Source organism: Oreochromis niloticus, linkage group LG23, assembly GCF_001858045.2.
Source record: "Oreochromis niloticus isolate F11D_XX linkage group LG23, O_niloticus_UMD_NMBU, whole genome shotgun sequence".
Taxonomy (NCBI): domain Eukaryota; kingdom Metazoa; phylum Chordata; class Actinopteri; order Cichliformes; family Cichlidae; genus Oreochromis; species Oreochromis niloticus.
Window position 1 is genome coordinate 31,902,177 of NC_031986.2, and position 23,701 is coordinate 31,925,877.

The 23,701-nt window shown below is 38.5% G+C and overlaps 1 protein-coding gene across 5 annotated transcripts in view; it reads left to right on the top strand.

Moving 5' to 3' along the window:
- Nucleotides 1–23,701, top strand: part of LOC100711646 (uncharacterized) — an 85,335-nt gene that overhangs the window by 56,876 nt on the left and 4,758 nt on the right. For all 5 annotated transcript variants that reach the window (XM_005451172.3, XM_005451173.3, XM_005451174.3 and 2 more), the window contains exon 4: nt 18,942–19,147. In XM_005451172.3, the coding sequence (XP_005451229.1) occupies nt 18,942–19,147 (206 nt within the window). The remainder of the gene's footprint in view (nt 1–18,941; nt 19,148–23,701) is intronic.

Consider the following 23,701-nt stretch of genomic DNA (forward strand, 5'->3'; position numbering starts at 1 on the left):
ATTAAACATATAAGACATAGTTATTACACTGCGCTGTCCAACGTGCGGGTTGGGATCCCCTCCGGGGGTCCAAGATTAATATTTGGGGTCCCAGTATGGTTAATAGGATGGTGAAGTTCAGATAGATGTTTGTCTCATGAGTGTTTTTGCAACTGATGAATTAGGTTGTGTTTTTTTCACCCTCACTGGCATCTAAAAAATATTTAAGTTATACATAATTTTACAAACCTTTCAGTTTCATTTACTGACCTTTTCTCTGAAATTCCTAATTTCAGAGATTAGAAATATATATACATAATTCAAAGTTTCCATTGGTCAGTATTTAGTGTAAATGTAAGTGCAGCATAAAGTTTGATGGATCATCTTATTCAGCATAGAGTCACAGGGCGAGAAGTAGTTATAATCATACTAGACAGTTGACTACAGGAAGTAGATTTTTTTTCCAGGAAATAATAGTCTAGTTAACAAAAAATGTGTTTTTATTATAACTGGCTATAATTGAGAATCAGTAATTAACACATATTATATAATGTTTATCTTAGAATGTCGTAAACCAGGGGTGTCAAACTCATATTAGTTCATGAGTCACATGTAGGCAATCCATTGTCTTTCACTTATTCAGTTCAGGGTCACAGTGGTTCACGCTCACATTCACACTTCTGGCCAAGTTGTAGTTAGGATCACTAATTAACCTAACATGCTTGTCTTTGGGGTGAGGGAGGAAGCCAGAGTGTCTGGAGAGAACCCATGGTGAGAACTCTTCATAGAAAGGCCCAGATAGGTTGGTGGATTCAAACCCAGGACCTTTTTGCTGTGAGGCGATCGTGCTAAACGCCACACAATCGTGTAAACAGCACATTCTAAAAATGTTCATATTTATTGAAACATCCATTTAGAGGCAGATGAACACAGTGAGATGTCTTAAGAACAAGGGAAATTTGAACAGTGTGTCTGAGGTTTGCTACACATGTTCTCGGATTACAAAGAAATGCTACTGGTCCTTATTTTTGTGTGGCATGTGAGGCCATGAGCACCGTCTTTGATAGTAAGAAGCATGTAAGTGTGATGATGAAGCAGATGATTATGAAACACACAGGTTTTATACTATCATGATGTAATAGCACGTGCTTTGGAAAACAGCCTGATTGGAACCTTTGGCAGGGACATTATGGCCCCCTGAGCATATGTTTGACACCCCTGTCATGAACTACAAGAAAAAATAATAAGAAAAAATGTCTTAAACACTAATTAAACTGTTAAGTTATATTAAGAGCATATAAGTTCCCTCAGAAAATAACCGCCTCCATTTGTTTTGTAGTGAAGTGACACAAATGCCCACCAGGGCCTAGCAGCAGCTTCCCATAGGGAAATTCACTGAAAACAACAGCAATGTATCAATTTACTAGCTGCTAATTTACCGTTGTCTCAGCTCATTAGGTTGAAATGCATCACTAACATCACATTAACACAGAACCAATGCAATAAATAAAGCTAAGGAAGCAATAGAAGCAATTTACCTGATCATTTCTGGTAATCACAGATTTGTTTGCTGATTGCTTTTTGCTATTAATGAACAGAATGTATGTTATCCAATCATCTGATAAAGGGGCCCTGGAAAGAGTGAAAATGGTAAGCGACAGGGTCACTGTTATTTTTATTTTTATTTTTTTTGGCAATGACACTGCAAAAGTGTGTCGCATCAAAATATGATAAGCAGAATTTAAAGGAACAACAATACAAGAGTTCATCTTAAAATCTGATGTCCCTTTCCTGTAGCAAAATGTGACATTTATTTATACTTGAACTCCAAGGAAACCTTTTTCCAGATGTCCAGACCCAAAATATTAAGATTGTCTCATAACAGTGGTTCATATCGAGTTCTGGAATATCTACATTATTGGACATTAAATGAACAGTCAGTTTTCTCCATCAGAGTGTCAGATGGGGGGGGGGGGTTAAACTTGAGCAACTTTGGCAATGCCCAAATGTTTATCTCCAGGTTTGGGAATCTGCTAAAAATCAAGGCTTGTGGGCTTTCCCAGTGAGCAGCAGTCTGACAAACCATGAACCTGTGGCAGTATGGTTGAACATGTGCTGGAACATGTTTGTTCTATGATGGCTTAAACTCAAACTCACAAATCAGAATTTAAAGGATGTGCTGTTAATGTTTTGTTGCCAGATGCCACAAGGTCAAAGGTCTTGTAGAGCCCATGCCTCAGCTGCTGGCAGCCGTTTTAGCAGAACATAATGGACCAACAGCACATCATTCCAAGATGGCATAAGTTTTGACTCATAAAGTCACATGCATGAAAAGGAAGACTGGCAGTCTTTTGCAGTAATCAGCAGCGATTTTTGACTGTGGTTTTGATGCTCTCTATAGTACATGCAGTTAAAAATGTCTGGTGTTTCTCTGGGTTTAGAAAAATAACCAGACTTCCAGCAATAAGTCATTTCCTCCAGATACTCCTATACTGTATTTCACAGCATTCTTTCTTCTAAGTTTTCATGAAGAGAGACTGTATGTATATGTAATTCACATTGATGCAGGGCCGTATTCATTGTAAATGTTTGTAGAAGCATCACAAATAGTTGTAGTAATTTGTTCAAAAATAAAGTAGACATTGTAAGCCATGCTAGTTTGTCTGTATCAAAAATTATCTGTAGTTTTGGGGAATGGGAATTGACATGAACTGTAGTTAGCAATGAACTGTACTTCTTTTTTTCCACCTACCTCCTACTTTTTACATTTGTTGCTCTACTATTTGTGGCACTCGTGTGCAACATTATTATCATCGCCTCAGAAAGCTGCCTGAAATGTGTGGCAGTGTTCATGTACAAGACTCTTAAAGGAAATACATATGCCACAATGTGGAGTTTATGTTTAGTTATTTCAGTTACTGTTTTTCTAGATCTCCATCCTCGTGTTATTCTCACCTGTATTGTAGTTAGTCCCTTCTATTTCTCTTATACTTCAGTTAGCTGTAATTCCATACTCTGTTCTATTCCCCACCCCTTTTGTGCTGTTTAAGTCATAATCAGCTTTCCTCTCCATGATCGTCTTGTTCGCATACTTTGGTTTTTCCTTTGTGATATTATTGATCTCTCTGTGATTGACTTTTTGGACTTCTTGTGGATTTTGCCTTCTGCCTGTACTTTACTGGATTTGTTTGCCCTACTGCCTGATAGCCTTGGCCTATTTTATGATTAAAGATTTGGATTTTGGCCTTTTTTGGTTCCCCCTGCTATCGTACCCCTTGAGCATTTTTGCTGTCGTCATCATGGTGTTTTGAAACCAGACATGACGGGCAGGGGGGAACTGACGAGGAAACAAAGAACGCAGCATGCCCGTTGGCTAATGAGCATAGCCTGGATAATCCTTCTTTCTCACTCTAGTTATAATTAATATACAAAATAAACTTCTTTCCTCCCCCATATGATCTGAAAGTCTTAATTGAGACCATAAAGTGATCAGTAAAATGCTTATGGAGGAAGAAACCCTGTGGGCGGTTTTCCCTTAAGTTCTCTTGAAGTCTTTTTGCAACCACAAGAGTCTCCCCCTACTGGCCATCAAGTTTAATCATTTCTGATTTGGTTTCACTTTTCAGACCCAGACGCTATGCCCATCTTTTAAACTATCTATGCCTTGGAATAAACATAGGAATATGGGAATAAGACTGGGAATGGAGACAAGTCAGAACGTGTAGACAGGGAAAAAGAAAAACCTTATCCTCTACTTGTGTGGTATACACAGTGAGTACGTTGGTGAATGAATCAGAATTAGTATGCAAGTGAACTGAAGCAGTGTCCCAGATTGTTCCCATCGATAATGTGCAGCGTTATCCACATTTTGAACACTCTTTGTCATTGCCGGTAAATCAACATCTATTGTTGTCATTCAGAATGACTACAAGACATTATCATTAGTTCTTAGAAGCAATGTATTTTCTGTATTTCATATGAATTCAACAAACAGTGCCTTTTTGCTATATACAGTGGTATTCACAGGATAACTTTAGCACTTTATCGTTTCTGCAGTAGATCTAAGAAGCTTTTTAGACACAAGTAGCATCAATAGGCCTGATGTCATTGTATTTAGTTTCATATTTCCATGCTCTATAGGTCTGGATGCTATGGCCTAGATAGGTTTACCTAGTTATGTCAATCTATCCTTTTCTGTAGTTTAGCGTTTCACTGGAATGGCTTTTAGCTCATCCAGGGAGAGATCAAAAACTGCTGTTAGCTTACAGGCATTAACCTGCATAGTGATAGTGCACAGAGATATACCACGACATGATGTCATGTTTTCTGTCTTATCGTAGGCACTTAGTGTACAGCATGAGGCCCCTTGTGTCCTGTACCGTGTGTGTTTGGCTTCATTACAGATTGTGGTGATGAGGCAGTGTTACCTCGAACAAGCCTTATCATGTACAGTTTTACAGTTTCCTTGTTTCACTGGTGGAAGTATGAGAAGTGGGGTGTCACACTAGAGGAAGTAGGCCAATTAATCTACAGAACCCACCACCACATTTTTCACTGTTACCCACTAGCCAGGAGTTTCTCAAAGTGGAATCCCTGGAGAGTTTGTAGTGGCTGTTTGCTTGGGGGGAAGATCCTGATGCGCTGGTTTGAGGCATGTATGAGTTCTAGTGCTGTCTCCTGTCCAAACCCTAAACCAAACAGTTTCAGGGTTCGAATATATAGATCCATAGTGTACGCGTATCATGTAACAGATTGGTCTTATTTTACATCATAATAAACATTGTAAGCCCAGCCACAAACAAAAATCCAGCTAATTTGGGAAATAATCTCAGTAATTACATTTGCCCAGGGCTGTACATTTGATCTATTTAAAATTATACTCAGTGTAAACATTTGTTTGCTTTCTCACTGCTACTTGAAACCGATTTCTGTGCACTGTTTGAAAAATATATGTTTATGTTTATATGATACCAGCCAAATTTAAACATATAAAATAAATATCTAAATATTAGACATCTGTCGTGTATGAATCTTAGATGCTTAGACGTGGAACTCGCCATCAGACACTGGACGAAAACAGCCTTCACTTTTTGTCTCACCTGTAATTTACACTAAATACGTCATATTATGAACACATTATGTTTTAACATCACCTAGGCTGTGCTTTACACATGCAGCAAGCTTTAAATGTATTTGTACCATGTTTTATGAAATGGTGACATATGTGGATAATTTTTCATAAAGTTTGGCCTTTATTCACCTCAACTTCAGAAAGCAGCTGACCTTTATTTGAACCAGGTTTGTATTAGAGGCAGGCTTTTAAGTCCATTTCATTGATTGGAATAAATGGACATGGTTAAGTAGAAAGCCTCACTCTGATACACCTCCTTTAGCTCTTTTAGATTAGAAATTGAAAAGATGCGTCGGCCTGTGCATGAAACTTTTTTTTTTTAATAACAATGTATTTCTATATAGAAATATGTGGTCATCACACCAACTACCCAACGCACCCAGGGTGTCACATCTTTCCTAGTAGGCCATCAAGGTTAACATAACATATCATTTCTTTATATGTGAAGAAAATAGAACAGGTTAACAGGTTGTAACTTCTCATAATGGTAATAAGATTTATTTCTTGATCATTTTCTAAGGTTTCACTAAGAGTCAAAGCAGAGCTGCCCCTGTACAGCCCTCGCTGCCCTGTGGCTCCCATTTGTACTGTTACAGGACAATAAATCATAATGATTGACAGCTCTTGGTATAGCATTTCTTTGAGAATTAAATATGTTTTCAAACTGAAACTCGCCGTTTTAAAATTGGAATACAGTAAAACAGCACTGTGGTCTCAGATCATAACTTCACTCTGTCAATATACCAAGGAGTATCTTGTGGTCAAACTGTCTGATGTAATATTTCATACATTTCTGATGCTGTTATCAAGCGGCTAGAGTACATCAAAGGGGGCCAATACTGGTCTTTAGATTGACTGCCTGCTGGTGTCCATATTGTTTTTAATAGGCTGTTCCCAGCGGGCAGCAATACTACCGTTTGTGTTGCTCGGCCCTTCTCCTCGACTCCCTGATGCTTCCTGTGTTCTGTGTCTGTAACTAAAACTGAAAGAATACAGAGGTTTTCCTCCTAGAGGGCTGCGTTTGTCCATTTCATCAGGAGTGTTGTTCATGTCTGTTACATCAAAGCAAAACAAACTGTATAGTTAATAGTAAATAGTTATGGGGGTATTTTTGGTTTTTTTGGTTTTTCTTGGCTGCTCAAGAATCACTACAAAGGTAGCAACTATTCTTTGACATGAGTGAACACGTCATACTAATGGAAAGTATCAATGATAAAGTCCAGAGCAGAAATATACAATAAGGAAGCATTGAAATGGGCAGCATGATGGCACGTGGTTAGCACTGCTGCATGATAGCAAGAAGGTCTTGAGTTCAACGCCACCATTTAGCCGTGGCCTTTCCGTGTGGGGTCTGCATGTTATCCCCATGTACTTTGACTTCGTCCCACTGTTCAAAATGATGCAATCAGTGGGGTGGGTTAGTTTTTGATTCTTACCCATAGGTGTGAATATGTGTGGGAATGGTTGCCTCTGTCTCTGTGTTAGAACTGGGTCAGATTGGCAACCTGTCCAGGGTGTACCCATATCTGTACCTCTGTACCCTTATGAAGCTGGGATTGGCTTCAGCCCACCCGTGACCCTGAATTGGATAAAGGGAAGAGAATGGATGGATGAATGGAAACAATGTAACAAAACTATAACCACAAGTACCTGTGGTTGGTCTTGAGCCTTGAAGAGACGTAAATAGAAGAGTCTGCAGCATGCGTTGGTATGTGTTTGTATTTCTTGGTAATTTGTGATGATAAACCATTCCATGTTTTCAGCTCTCAGTACACAACGGTGACAGGAAGTGCAAAACAATTTCTGGATGAAATGTTATAGCTGTGGCCAGTCAGAAATGGGCTTTATTTTGAACTTTTTGTAGATTTTTTTTTTATTTGATCACAACACATACAATACTTGTTTTTGTTAATCATAAAAAGCATTTTTTATTTGCAGCAAATATAGATAATTCCCAGTTTACAGTGCAGGTAAATATAGTATATTTATCATTTGCATGCATAGCTGTCCCTTCTTGATATGAAACAAGAGGAAAATCGGTGAAGTGGCCCTTTAAAGCATCCTTATGGTAGGGTCATATATTAAGTCTTTTGTTGGTGAAACACTTGTATCATATTGTTTTCTAATCAACAGGTAACTGTTAAATTTGAATTGTAATTTAATTGCGATAGAATGAAACTGCATAGTGATTAGTATGAAATCTTAGGGCTAAGAAAATTAAGCATACTTCACTCAAACACATTCACTTAGTGCAGTGTAGCAGCAAGCTTCACTCTTAAGAGGAGCAATATACTGCTGTGAGTTTTAAGTATGCCCTCTGATTCAGTCAACTAAAAACCTGCCTTGAGTGAATTTTCAGAATTTCTCAATTTATGCCAATATTCATGAACGGGTAAGTCCGAATTGACCAGATGGGAAAGTTGTTAATGTAAACCTTTAATTTTGATGTAAATCAAACGAACTGAAAAAAGTAGGGAGAAGCAAAAAAAAAAAAAAAAATAGAAGGGGAAAAAAACTTCTGGAGCTCAAGGCTATGCTGGCTTACCTGTCTGAAAGGGAGCAATGAATAATTTGATCACATTTTTCATCTCACCCGAGTGCTGAACAAACAGGAATCTGTGATTAACAGTTTTAATTAGGATTCTAACTTGACAAATTCTTACAGCCTCGCAACGTTCCTAAGATGTATAAATCACTGGCCTGGGATCATCAAGCTGCCTCTTAAGTGAATGTGCCTCAAGATTACTTTGTGATTCCACAAACTGTGAGTCAGCCAAGGCTGAGTGTGTGTAACTAATCCTCTTCCCACCACATGTCAGGTGGAGGAAGTTTATGTCCACTCAATGAGCTGACTACCCTGCTCAGGTATTGGACCCTGGTGTTTTTTTTTCCCCTCTCTGATTCTTCTTCGACTCTTGAAAGCTGGATGTCAAAACTGAGAGGAGCCCATGTTCCTTTGCCTCCAGAGTGTCAGATGTCTACACACCTGGATTATGAGGTCACTGGAAAAAATAATAGTGGACTGGTAGATGTGGATCATTTACAGATGCCAGTTAGGGTTAGAAAATATGAAATTGTCCTCTTTTTGATGTATTATTTAATCAGAGTTTTTTTTAAAACAGTTCTTTTGAAATAATTACTTTTTAAAAGTAGGTTTTGATTTTATAAAATAGAAAGATATCTTTTTTCCTCTAATCAGTAACTTTTCCCCTAAGGGAATTTAAATTGAAATAAAGACTAAAGTGTTTTGTTTGGGCATAAAATCCATTCTTGTTCAACAAAATGCCAAGATTAACAGTAAAATGCATGTGAGGTAGCAAAGACTCACTCCCCTTTACTATATATGGACCAATTTTAATATTCTTATGTGCATAGTCACCTATCAAAGGCCGATTTCGAGCTATGAGAAACTCTGGACGTCATAGAAAATAATGCTCTAGTATGTCCAAACATTTGAAACAAAAAAAAGTTTACAGAAATAAAACTCAGTAACCTCATTTTGTTTTCATCCTTTTGTTTTTTCAAGGTGATGTTGTATTAAGAGTGATTTTATCCTAAAAGAAAAATGAGAAAAACTGTGGCCCCAGACAGCTTCCCTGTGGAACACCATAGTATTGTATACTTCACTCAGAAAAACAAAAAATTTAAAGGTTTGTTGTTGTGTTCCATCATATAATTAGTTTCTCAAGTTAAATAAAGAAAGACAGGTCTGACCAATTAAGTACTGATTACATTAATTGAAACTCTGCTGGAATATAATGAATTAAAGATTTGGTGTTCAACTTGTTTATTCCCCATTATGGAGCAAAGCACTTTTTTCCTACTTTTCCCTTTAATCACTGTGCACTAAGTGTAAATTTATAGCTATAAAAAGTGCTGCACTCTAATTTTGCAGCACTTTGGTTAGTAATGGATGAAGACACACACCATCCCTCAGCCCCCATGACCCGCCCTAATGCCAAATTTAAACATCAGTAATGTGCACTGGTGTCTGAAATTCCATTGTGAAATGTTAAATTTAAATCTTGATGATATGCATCGTAACTATTGTAATCAGACACCCCAAGCTTCGCCTCCGTTATTAATTGTCCAAAGCATAATGATTTATTGTAGTCCTGCAGTAGGATTATTAATTTTCTGGTTGATTATACCTGTGGGCGGCAACAACGCTGTTCTGCATATAAGCATCTGCTAAATGAAAAAGTATTCTTCAGATGAAAATATGTCCTTGGAGAAACAGCAGCTCATTTTTAGTTTAATCAAACATATGTAAAAGTACTGTTGATTATGGATACAGTGGCATGTATTCAGAGGGGAAACGTATAATGAACATTACTTAATGATTTTTTTCTTTGTTCAGACTTGTTATTGAAACAAAAACTTCATTGTGTATGCGGTTAACTCCAACTGTTGCTCTTTCCAATCAGTTGTACGCCGTGACTTGGCAAAGCCTTTCGGCCCTGCATCCCAAACTGCACCTGCACCGCAACAAAAACACGCAGCCCCAATATATGGCTCTGCTGTGACACTGGCGGTTTACATTCCAAAGGAACGGCGGAGAGTGACAGAAGTGTGTGTACAATACAAACCGCTCGCAGCCAGGCAAGTCTGGGTACGCCCGGACTGCAAACTGCAGGCCAAGTTCAAACTTCACTCAAAGAAATCACTGGGATCCCAACACTTAGAGGAATGCACAGGTGCAGACACTCAGCAGCAGACAATCAGAGCCAGCACTTGATCAGTTTGACACTTTGCAGGGCCGGGGCCAGTGGCAAGTTCCTGTGGGAGTGTGATTGGGGCCCATGTAACAAAGGAAACAAGTCCACTGATGCCCCCCCCAACCCTTGCCTGTATTTGTGCAGTAACCTGGCTGGTTGAATCCATCTCCACTCTTCTGCTCATTTACAGCCACACAGCTGATGGTTGTGTAATAACACTTTTACTCTGATAAGCTTGGCATGAGTATCCACTGGCATATTAATCTGTCCATGTCCAATTAATCAATGCTGGATTACATGTTGATGCTCTTAGCTGCAGGCTTCCACTTACATTTACTGATATCAGGATGTTACTTTTAATAGAACAGAGCACATTGCGTTCATTTCTTTGGCACCAAATAGATGTTTTTGCACTTCATTTTGGTTTAACATGATCAGTCAGGAGAGAATGTATGAAGAGCTCTGTTTGCAGCTTCATTGATCACAAGAGATATTACTGTCGATCAAATAAATTTTCTCATGACTTTCATTAACTAAATTAAATTAAATATGCAATTAACGAACCTCACTGATAAAATTGGGAGGAAGGGGACATGATGCAGTACTTTAATGATACTGATTAGGATTGCTGCTTAACATCGCAGCAGTCTTATGCTAAATCAGGCTTGTTTGCAATACCACATCTGACACATCAGTGCTGAGAAGGAAAGACAGCACAGTGCTCACCCCGTCCTCTCTGGCCACTAAGAAGGAGAGGCAGATTAATTAACAGACCTTTGCAGCCAATGAAGACAGGTGGCAATAATCCTGACAAGCGACAGATCTGAAGCCTCTCATACAAAACCAATTTCAACTGAGCTCCATTTTTCAAAAGCTCATCAGGGTGAAGAACGAGAGAGTTGAACCCGTGTGGCTGCAGAATTTGTTTCTCTCTGATTGCCTTGTCAGGATATCTTATCCGATGGCAGATGACCAAAACCCCACCCTTCATAGACAAACTCTCCCTCTTTCTGTCTCTCTGACACACAATCTGTTCCACACAATGCATCCTCTGTTTTCCCACTCACATGCGGTGCCTTACACTTCCCCACAAGGACGCACATTCAGCCACAATCAACCAGTCGCCAAGTTACTCATCAGTAGTTTGAGACTAGCAAGGGCATTTGAAATGAATATGAGAAACAGAGAGAGGTAGGCAACATCAATTTTTTTTCTGCAACCGGCAGAGTTGGAGACTTATACGACCAATATCACAGACAGGCTTTATCAAGCCGAGCCAATACCATAATTAAGCTAAAGCTCGTTCGATGAGTTGTTTGAAAACAATGTCTCTCTCTACTCATTTTAACACACCAAGTCTGTGAAAGGGTGTTAAATATGCATGATACTGTGCTGCTGAGGTAAAAGAAAGGGAAATACATTAGTGGGATTGTTGAAAGCTGGGACTAATTAACCCTGCTATTATAAAATGGGAAAGAAATGTCAGATCATTGTAACATGATGCCGTTTGGCTGATCTGTACAAACCGCATGGTTAGATTTATGCATTGTTGCTCACATTCTCACACAGTACGTGTCGGGTTTACACAATACAAGAGAAAAGGCTTAAAGAACCAGACAGTCGGGTTCAAATCTCAGGTAACGAGTACAGGAGGAGGTAAAAAGACCAGGTTGCATTACAGTTCTGGCTCTCACACCGTGATCGTACTACAACCCCTGGCAAAAACTATGGAGGATGTTCATTCAACTTTTTTTGCTTCATAGGAAATGACACAAAACTATTTTGGACTTCACAAGACTTGAAAGAAATTCAGTTTAATTATTTCAATTAATGGCATGATTGGTTTTAAAGATTAAGTAGAGGAAAAAATATGGAATCATTAAGAAAGACATCACTATCAGTACACAATCAGCTTTAACACTCTTTGCTTGAAACCAGCTTCTATTGCTGGCATAGCAACAGTGTGAGCGAATGATTGCCATCTCTCCTGGTTTTTCACATGACATCCAACCCATATCATAAATGAGCAGGTAAATATGCTTGTTTTTTATAGGCATGTTGCTTTGAGTTTGAGTTTTTTTGCCACACTTTGTGTTGGATTTTCCTTCCATTGTTTCAAGTTATAGCTCTTTCAGTCTGGTGCAAAATCATGTTAGGGTCTCTGAGATTATCATCTATACATTCAGGCATTTAGATTAGAAAAACACATTTCAAGGTGCCAAGGTGTAATTTTTTTTTCCTCAACATTGAGTGATTCAGTATTTTTTCCCTTGATTTGATCTAGAAAAGATTTCTGAATTACAATAACTTAATTTACATTGATTCAGGAATGTTAGATTAAGCCAGGATGTTCATCAATGAAACAAAAATAGTTTTCTTTCATCTAATTGTTTCCTACAAAATAAAAGAGCTGAGTGAATATCCTAGAAGTGTAGTGATTCTATCATTATTGTCAACTACCGTACTTTTAATTTAACACTGAAGAGGTGGTGACCTTACACTAAAGGAAAATCACCAGGACTGTGATCATAATTATCTTTAACATTGTAGGGTTTAATTTACTTGAGAATAAAATGCATTTTGTTTATCTAATTGCTAGAAAGAAGTATGTCTGCACCGAATCAGTGGGTAAACCATGTGTGCATCAGTCCTGCTTCCGTGCACCTCCTAATGGCTAATCTTGAGCCAGTCAAAACCCTGAAGTGTGGGAATAAAAAACCACTTTGTTAGGAAATTTAAGAAAAATCTATCTGCCTGCCTAAGAAGGCTTTGGTGTATATGTTTGTTGGGACTGGGATGACTGTGAGTAAACTGTGTTCACAAACTGTTTGTACTGTAGCACCTGGTCTGAACTTGTTTTGCACATGACAAATACACATATTGTTATTAATATAGAACTGAAACTATTTAAAAAAGCAAACAAAAACTAAAGTTGATTAAAAATCAGAAAATAAATAAAATTAATGAGTAAAATTCATACTTTTTCCTGTTATTTAAAGAAATACACTCCTTTTTAATTCATTGCAAGTGCTGCTTTATAAACCTAAAATATCTGCAACATAAAAGTTAAAAAGAGTCAGCTGCAGTTTAAATTGAAGGCTCTGATTCTCACTGTTTATCTTGGTTATTGTCTTTGATCTAATGAGATTATTTGTCTGGACAGAATGGACCCCAGTTGGTTTACTGCAGTGCAATCACCAGCACATTATAGTAATGTTACTATCCATTGGAAATTAAGTACATAATAATGTGCTGCACTTGCATTAATGTGATTGATCGTGTCTGTTGGGGATATGCATACATAACAGTCTTTGCTTCCCTTTTCGGCTCTTTAGCTAACCCTCCTCAGGAGAACCTCAGTGGTCGATGATAGGATCCACCCCGACTGTCCAAACACTGCTCCCTCGGGGACATTAATTTCCAGCCAGTCCAATGAGTGAGTCAAAAGAGACAGCGCTCACTAAGCATGAAGATTAGGGAGTCGGGATTCAAACTTCTCAATTAAAAAAGTCTCTTTTTTTCCCAGACAGAAAATATAATGGCAAATTAATTTCCCAGAGATTAATGTACAAGGTAAATATTTTAGTATAAGTACTTATCTTCTAAAAAGTCAGAGGATGTACACCCCCTTTGCTCCCATCCCCCTTCCCTGCTCTCCCAGTGTGTGTTGAAACAGCTCAGATGCATAAGGAGTCTAATGAGAGAAGAGATTCCAAGCAGCCTGATGGCTCTCATCAATCACCTTTCTCCTTTGGATGTGTGATGCCGGCCGGGGGATGGGGCCACGGAGGGGTGGGTGAGTGGGGAGGGAAGGCATCAGGCTTTTAATCTCAATAAGTTAATAGACTTTCGAGTTTGGTCATGCTAAGTAGAACTTCATCTTTGCTGCTTGCAAACAAGCAGCATTTACACGGGAGACGGTCTCAGGAGCTGCTTGGCATTTCCATGTTACAGAGTTAATTTGTGTCACACCTGAAATTAGGAGATCTAACTAGAGTTTGTCGATACACCTATAAAGGCCAGTTAAAGGTTACTAAATACTGACGCAGCTCGGGGAACCCAATCTAGATATCTACTGTGGCAAGAGTAAGAGATAAATGGATCTTAATGTTAATTAGACACAGGCCTTTCCAAGCAAAATAACTGTAACATAATACTCCTGACTGTATAATACCATCCCATCTCTCTGTGTATCATATTTATCAGCCCAGTGTCTGGTAGGTAGAAGCATGTCGTTTGATTTTTGTTGTCTAATGGCTGTCAGCAAACATCTTGTAGTTGTAACCACCTTCTGGCAGTAGCAGCTCGTTGTATCGTTCCAGACGCCAGTAAAAAACTAGCTGAATAAGCTTTTTTGTGTGTGTTCGAAAATCAGTTTCCTAATATTAAGACTTTTGCCAAAAAATCTCTGATTCCCCATAAACACATTAGAACCTGAAAAAAATAGGTACCTCCCAAACATGTTAAAAGGTATAAAATAAAAAAAACACACTTCCGCTTGACTTACTATTGGTCCATTTTATCACTTTATAATGTATTTAGCATTTTCCGGATACTCATTCCTTTACTTTCAGCACTCAGCTAACCAACACATCATGACATTTTCTGCAATATTTAACAACTAGAAGTGCACTTCACATTTTTTTTAATCTTTATGTGATTTTACTGAAAACATAAAAAATTGCGATATTGCTAGAGCAGCTCTAAGCCTGTAAGTTTGTTTGTTTTTCTACTTGTAAGTGAAATCAAAGACTTCATTTCGCTTCTTGTCCTCTTTCCGAATGTAAACGCTGCATAAAAACCTCGATGAAACAGAAAAATATACAGACCTGGATCAGATTATCTTCTGCCATATTACATCACCTGTAGCGGTTTGTTCCTCTCCAAGACGTTATATTAAAACTTTGATGTTATTATTGGAGTTCTGTGATGTAATATCACCATGACAGTCCTTTAAATGTTGGGTCAAACATTCTGACCATGACTTTATGAGGATTATAACATATTTTTGTATAGCACTGACGTGACAGCTGTGGTTCATTAATTATCTCCTTTGCTGGACGTTGTGTATGAGTACTTCTGGAGGGAGAGGGGCTAATGTGGAAAATATGTAGAAAATGTATTTAGGTTGACAGTCAGGCTATTAATAATGATTGTGTTTGGATAAATAGTGCCCTACTTTCACAATCTGTAGAATCTAAATATTCCCAATAGGCTTCTTCCCTCCTGTATTGATTGATTAGTATAGTGTTTAAAGGTCATAGTCATAAAACATCAGGAGTAAATAACAGACTGATTTTTTTTAATGTATTGCTTGTTGGGTTTTTAAATTATTGCTTCTCAGTGTAGTGTTTGGATTACCACGTGTTATTTGAATTTGGGATTGGCTGCAGAGCAAATGTAATTTCTGGCAAGACGGCGTTCCTCTCCATAAAGGGGCAGACCTGGGGGTTGATATCCTTTGTGTACAGTGTTTGTAATCAGTTCCCTTCACGAAGACGATGCACCGCTGCGTCTCCTTTCTCTCTCCTCCCCAAAATACTCAAAACCTGCTTTCATTCTATGCAGAGTCACGTGGAGGCGAGACAGATGCGACTGGCTGTCTCCTTATTGTCGCCTTACTCAGCGTCTTCACAGATAATTAATTTGATGGAGGGCTTACAATAAAACATACTAAGACTGGTTTGGCCTTGATGTGACTAAAAGCTGCAGCCCGGTTGATGGATATGACGCTAACAGCTTCATTTCAGTCTGCCTTTTTAGGATTGTGTTCAAATGCTTTCAGTCTCGCAAACATTAAGGACTGACCACCACAACTGGGTTTTTTTTTTTTAATAGCTTTCCTTATAAGGTTCCCAAAATAAAAGAAGATAGCCTTGGGAGTACAGTCATGTCTCGGTTTATGCAGACATTTATCTCGACGTCTGGAGTTTCTTTGGCAAGAACGATGGCTCGCAGTATTTTCTTTTTTTTAATTTGTATTAATAAAAGCATTTTCACCAACAGATATTTTAAAAATGTTCAGTGTTATGGAACCACATTGAGATTTACTTTGATGTTTAAAAGTTCATTCGACTGAAATTCAATTTCAGAAGAAGTCATTTCTGAATTACTGATTGCGACATTGCAAATTAATTAAAATACAGCAACCTGATTGTGACTCTGGAAGTTTTTTTGGTCCTTAAATTGGCTGCATTGTTTTAAAAATAACTAAATTCACTGACTTTTCTTTATTTGAAAGCACGCACACAAACAGTCCTTACATATATATATATATATATATATATATATATGTATATGTATATAATGTGACATTAGAATAAGGTATGTACGTGGACAAAAAAGGTTTGCGGTCTAAACCCCCCAAAAGGTGATTGGTTTTCATTTGGCTGTGACACTGGTCGACCTTGACAAGGAGAAAAAATCACCACAAAAGAAACCACGAGAGAACACAAGTGGAAACCATAACCCTGTAATTTAATCAGATCAACCGAAATCAAAGGAGGCAAAAGTTCAGGATTTGAATGCAATGAAATGTATCAGCTTCTTAGAACCTACTGACATTGCTCACTTGTGGAGGAGCAAGCCTCGACAGAAAGGGCTGAGTAATGAAGATGGATGCATTCTGTTATCAGCCAGCCACTTACTGGGGCCTGATGTAACCTTAAACATTGAGGATAGCTCAGTTGCACAAAGAATCTAATTAATGAATAGCAGCCATGAAAGAGGACAAGGCAAGTGTGCATTTGCAGATGAATTCCAGACACTAATCAAACGCTGTTTAAGTGGTTTGGTTTGTCTCCAGAGCGAGGCGATATTTGGACAGGACTTAAGGCACTGTTTGCATGCACACTTAATGACTGCATGCATTTTTTAGTGCTTATATGTGTATATGTGTGTGTGTGTGTTTTATCTTGCTTCCAAGTGTTATGTACACCCATGCCAAGCCTGAAGTAATGAAGCACTGAATGTGTAGAGCAGGTGTGAGGTTAAAGCATTAGTTTGAGTTTCTTCCAATATTAGGAGGTTTTGTTTAGTCTCTATTACAGGGTCATAGTGCAGTTACTGTACTAGGATTTGGATATGAAGAAACTTTGTTCTGCTGCTCAGTGTGTGCTGACTGCTTTAAGCTGGGGACACATTTACAAGCTAGAGTGCCTCTAATTTCTAAGAGCTGGACAGCAATTAATCTCTATAAACTGAGATCTTTGTATGGATATACCAGATCTGTGGGGATCGGGTCAACATTTTTGTACTTCCATTTGTAGTCCAAGTTGTATTGACCAATCACAGCTGAGTAAGCATTGGCTGCATTTAGGTATTTCCATGTGGGCTGCAGAAGTGGCGCACAGTGCTATCTTGAGACCATTCCCTATCATCTAATGATGATTTATCCTTCATTCTTTCCCTGCGGGATGGTATTGCTCTCTCACTTATTCTCTGTTGTGGTCAAATGACACATAAATCAGTCGCTAGATGTCAAAGTATGAGTCTCATGGATGTTATGTGCAGTTTTTCCTTAAATCTGTTGAAGTTTTTCACAAGTTCCTGCAAACCTTTCACAATACAAGTGTTTTCTCTTCGAGCTTTTAATGTGAATTTGTACAGGAAAGGTTGAGTTATTATAATCCATTAAGTTTAGCAGATTGGGAGGAGATTGAAATGACAAAAATTGGACTGTTTTTCCATGTTAAACAGAAGAAATAATGGTCCGTCACTTAGTTTTGTCGGGATGTCACTGTTCCTGTTCCTGTTTTAATTTTAATGTGTTAACATACAGACCACAGACCATTCATTGAGCTGTTTAAAGACAGTTGGTAGTTTAATGTTAAGTATTTTCTTCAGTGAATCAGTCAGCACACTCCAGGCACTTAAGTTAGGTTTGGACAAGCAGGAACAGGCCATTATTTTATGTCAGCTAGAGAAATTAAAAACAAACTAATCCAAATCTGTGGAGTGCCTGAACCTGTTTTTTATGCCTTTTTTCTGCTAATAATATTCTTTTTAATATCATGTCCTTTCACAGCGCTCCTGCTATTATAACACCTTATTAAGACGTTTCAGCGTTTGATTTGCCTTTATTGGCTCTTGAAATTAGCTAATAGATGAAATTAGCTTGAATGATGATTGATGTCTAAAGTATGCTAAATGTGGGTATTTTATTTCCTCTTTTGGAGAATAAAGAAAGTACAGTGTTGTTTAGGTGCACTCCAGAGTTTATGGACTCAAGTCAAAAATTTCACGCAAACTCAAACATTTTTCATTTTTATTCACTTCTTCCATATTATTAAATCAATATAAATTACAAACAATGAGATAAGAATGCAGATAATGTTATTATGTTTCAAAATTGTGAGTTTCTATTTATGTAATCTTGCAAACTTTAGAGAGACAGCTTGAATTTCAGTTTGGAGGATTTCACACTGAGCCAGAGCGCTTGCACTTACCTGTCTGCGCTAACGTGGTGATAGTCATCGGCTCAGCTCACTTAACTCTTCCTGTCACAGATTTGCTAAGCTCATATTCATGTAAACAAAACAACCTGAGCTACTGACTACAAAATATAATTTAACAAATCACTTAGAAGGACATAACGCATGCATATTATGCACACCCTTCACTTTCCAGGCAGGCAGTCTGGACATTATTAATAAACAGAGTGACGCTGACAGACAGGTTGACGGTTGGTCTTTGCTTTTACTTCATGTTCTCATGTCTTTCTTGCATAATACTCTCAGCCTGACAGGACTCATATTAATGCTTTCGTTTTATCCCTCACCAGTAGCATGAATATGTTGATGTCACACACACACACACTCACATTCAGTCGAAATGAGCGCAGTGTAATTGTACTTTCAAGTGGTGCTTTTCATCCACACTGTAGTTGAAGTTATCCAGAAATAATCAGGGTGCTAAATTAAAAAACGAAAGTGTTGCAGGAACATTAGTGTAGCATTAAATATGAAGTTTACACAACTTGAGCTTTTTTACTGCTTCGAGCATTTAAAGTGGGTTCATCCAATTGGATCACGGAGGTCAGAATCAAAAACATTTCTGTGTTTCTACATGTAGAATGAACCTTGTCATGAGACTTCCTTCTTTGTGTCGTCCAGTACCAGCTGCAGAGGAGTTCCCCGTGGCGGTCGGTGAGCTTCCAGTGGCAGACGTGGCTCGTGCTGATCACGGCGACCGTTTTGATGAGTCTGGTGCCCTACGCTGTTTATTGCATGATGACAGCCTTCACCAACCCTCCTCCTCCCAGCACCTTTAAAGTGGCAGCAATTTCCTTCGGGATACTGACAGAGACCCTGCTCATCAAGTGAGTGTGTTCTGTTTTACTGTGCATTTATTCACTAACTCATATCTGTAGTGTTTTTTTCCCACCATGGAGTGCCCTTGGGCTGAACTCAGTCTAACACGGTCAGAATGATTAATGATTAAACTGGTGATAACATTCTTTCCGCACTCTTTCCATATTCTGTTCTGCTAAATACATAAAACAATATTATCAAGTAACATTTCATTTTTATGTGAGTTTAAAAACAAGAAGCAGCGAGTGCCTGTGTCATCCAAATAATCATCTCTGAAAACATGTTGTTGTCTGACCCACAGCACCCTCCCACCTCTCTTGTTTTCACTTAGTCTCCTTTTCCATCTCTATATTGCTAATTGGAACGATGCCTGCGGTACTGTAAACCATTAGTAAATGAACAGTCTGTTTTTATTAACATCTTACTTGTAAATAATGCATTAGATTTCTGGCATAAACAATATCTACTCTCTGATTAGAAAGCAGCATATGGCAGGTCCTGTAATCAGATTACAGATACAGGTTATGTAACCTGTAATTGCCTAAATTAGTGATAAATATATAATGGGTTACTTAGAATTAATTTCCTAATAATATTTTTGAAAATCAAGCTTTTTAATGTGGCTTTGCCGACTTTGCTTAATTAAACTGGATGCTGGGATTCAGACAAGCTCCCCTGCTTAATAACATACTTTCTAAAATATGATGGTGGCAGTGGAAGTGACCCTCCAATCACCCTAAACAGCTTTCTGTGCCAGTAGCAAAATTAAAACTTTGTGTTCTACATGTGTCCTTCCTCTAGTATTTGTTTTAACTTGGAGAAAAAAAAGGCAGGCTGTTTGTAATTAACTCAACAAGGCTTCTAACGTTTTTTTCCCCCTTCCTCTCCCTCCATTAACCGCCCTTGCAAGGAATGTGGCTACTCAACTGGTAATTAATAAATATGGTGGTGGTGGTGGTAATGTGCTTCTGCATCATTATGTTGTTGAAGCCCTTATCCACACTAGTAATGAGCTGTAATTTTATGACAGGAAGTTGGTTTGTTTACAGCATGTTTGGCAGCGTCGGATGGGCTGCGTTCTTAGCAGATCTCGGCTGCAGGTATTTGCTCATTATTTAAGTCAAAAGAGGTTCAAATATGTTTTAGTTCAAACGCTCGCACTCTTACAGGAATCATTCATGCTGACATGTGGTTTTCAGTGGTTAGCACATTGAAGCATCTCCTTTGTGCTATTCATGTTTCCATGTGTCTACATAACAAGTTAAACAGATGATCTGTTTCGGTCCATAATGTCCATAAGTATTTGGACAATGATGCATTGTCTTTTTTTTTTTTTTTTTGTAGAGAGCTACAGTGGATGTTAAATTAAAAATCAATCAAAAATAAGACTGAAGTTCAGACTTTCAACTTTAATTCAAGTGGTTTAACAATCATAGTCATTTTTACACACAGCCGTCCATTTTCCAAGGTTTAAAAAAAATTAAACTATTGATGGACAAGCAGTTTGATATCCAAGTGAGTCCGCTTCCCTTGTATTTTCATGACAAAGTATGCAGATAAACAATCTGTAGTTGATTTCAAGTGTTGAAATTGAGGCCTAAAGAAATATCAGTGCTAGTGAGGCAGGCATTTGAACTATCATAGATTTAGTAAAAACTCCATGAGTGTCCAAATCAACAATCTGGTTCCTTCTTAAAAAGAGGACTGTGCTGACCAGCTCAGTAACACCAACAGGTGTGAAAAAACTCAGTTCGATTAAAGTTGAACTGCTAGGTATATTTTTCGGCTTTGATTGAAAGCCTACAGCAAAGAAGGTGCAAACAACTTGTTACACCCAGGAAAAAGGTCTGATTAGACAAAAAACATCTAAAAGTGCCTGCACGGTTCTGGAAAACAGTCTTTGGACAGAAGCCAAGCTGAAACTGGCACTGAAAGATGTACCAGAATGATGGGAAGAGAAAAACGTGGAGAAGAAAAGGAACAGTTTGGGACCTGAAGCACACTACGTCATCTGTAAAACACGGTGTAATGTTATGGGATGGGCATGTATGACTGCTAGTGGAACTGGGTCGGTAATGTTTTTATTGATGATGTCACTGCTAATAAAAGTAGCAGGATGAATTGTGAGGGGTACAGGGCAATACTCTCTGCTCAGGTTCATCCCAGTGCTGGAAAACTAATGGGACGGCACTCATAGTGCAAATAGATAATAATCCAAAGCAAACCTCACAAACAACCCAAGAGTTTCTCAAAGCTAAGAATTTAAAAATTCTTCAATGGACAAGTCAGTCATAGGATCTCAACCCAATGGATCAACTTTTCAGTTATTGAAGGTTATCGAGTTTTCAGTTGAGCCTCTGAAAATGAGTCACTGTGTATAAAAACGAAGGCTAATAAAATACTTTTTTAAAACCCTTTGAATTAAAATTGAAAGTTAAAATCCACCGTGGTGGTGTACAGAGGTAAAACTACAAAAGATGTCATTGTCTAAATAGTTATGGACCTAACTGTACATTATTACTGGTACAGTAAGAGGGTTGGTGGGAGCCCTCATTAGGATTGGTGGTCTTCACAGACCTTGTGTCTCATGGTGCTTGTGCTGCCTGGGATGTGCCAGTGTCCTGCTGCCCCTTGTCAGTGTGCATCTCAGTCACACTTCAGCCCCAAGGGTGGGAGCTCTAGTAAGGAACGACCCCAACTCACCCCCACCCACGACTCTGCCCAATAGTCTGATAGACAGAGATAAGATGAAGATAAACAAGCAAACAGCTCAGAATGACCTTTTATTGTCTGCATCATGTTGGATCCTTGTTGTGAACTCATTTGCTTAATTTAAACGAAAAACTAATAGGGGAAAAATAAGTGCAGGACACAGGCTCATCTTGTATGGAGTTACGTGCTAATTAGGGGGTGTATTTGACCATAAACCTCGTCTTGCAAGGGAATCCACCAGTCAGTCCCTGGTGGATTTTGACTCCAATGAGACACTCAAAGGACAGTGGACTTGCACATCTTGAGGGACGAAACCTAGAAAGTTTTACTGTCCATGCAATTAATTTACTATCCGAAGACTCTGTGAGCAACAGTGAACAAGAGGCACGCTTGTTGTATAACATAACAAAAATTAATTCCAAAGAATAATCATTTTATCCCTGTTATTTAGTTTTTAGAATCACTGGGAAGCAAAATTGGAACTGAGATTAAAATCTGATTAATCACCCAGATCTGTGTAATTGTTGTGTGTCAGCTACAGCATCTTTTGTTATGTAAGATTTATTTAGACGAAACCACGCAGCAGGTCCAGCTCCACATGTAAGCTCAACTTGACAATAATAATTTTATTTCACAGTTGAGTTCGAGAATGCATTTTTGTTCATCTCATAAAAACTCCAACAATCCTTCGTTCAGCGATGCTCTGGCCTCCTTCCGGCATTTTGACCCTCCAAAATAATCTTCTTGCCCTCCTCCTCGTGCTGCAGGTCTGTTATTGGACACATTCACAAAGTCACATGATATTTGTCAGACTTGAACTGCCTTTCAGAAGGCTGTCACACAGTATGCGCTCTCTCCTTCCTTTACTGTCATGGTGAGAGTTTGCGGCGCTGCGACAGTGCCCTGACCATGCAGCTCTGCGCTGTGAATTTTTATATGCCATTGCCTGGAGGTTAGAAACTCTCATTATGCCGTGTTAGATTTATTAAAATAGATTATGGAAATGTTAATTAAGTCATTAATTACATTATTTAAGCAGCATTGACAGATAAGGGAGTGTGTATGTGTGTGTGAGGGGGGGGGTGTCGAGCTCACTGGGTGGTTTAAAAGGATGTGATTGGTGACAAGGGACACTGTGGAGATGGCGTCTAACCGCTAGCACTGACATGATACAAAGTGGCCTACACTGCTCTCTCACCTCACGCTACTGTCTACAGCAGTTTGCAGAGCTGCCTGAGGACGAATAGCTCATCGCCCTTTTACAGATTTAGAAGTGCACACAAGGCTACAAATGTGCTGCTTTTAAGTGGCCGCTGCACGTAAGTTGAGCAGATTTGGAGACGAGTGCTCTGAGCGTACATTCTGCTTTACATTCTCATTTTTTGTGAACATTTGGACGACGCATTTGCACTGACATTTGAGCAAAAGGCCTCAAACCAAATTTGCAAGCTGTTCCAAAGGAAAACACAACAGCACAATTGTAAGATGAATTACCCACGAGTTGATACCATGGACTCTCTTATCTGTTGACAGTTTAGTTACCACAAAGCACAAGAAATGTGTTTTCCAATTCTCTGAGAATTGAGCTTTTCTTTGTCCCATCAAACCTATATTAAGGGAGGGAAAATTGCTCTGATCACTCTTGATAAGAACAAATGATAGATGTTGTAAACAAGCCGAAGGCTTCAATTCTGATCTGAGGCATTGATTTGCCTCAGCAGCCAATTACTGTGGTGGACCGAGGTTATGCATTCAGTGTACTGGGAAAAGGATTTTTTTGTCCACCTGTTATTATTTTGTAAAATGCTAAATTAAAACTGTTTTTTTTTTAATGGTGAAAAAATCCAGGT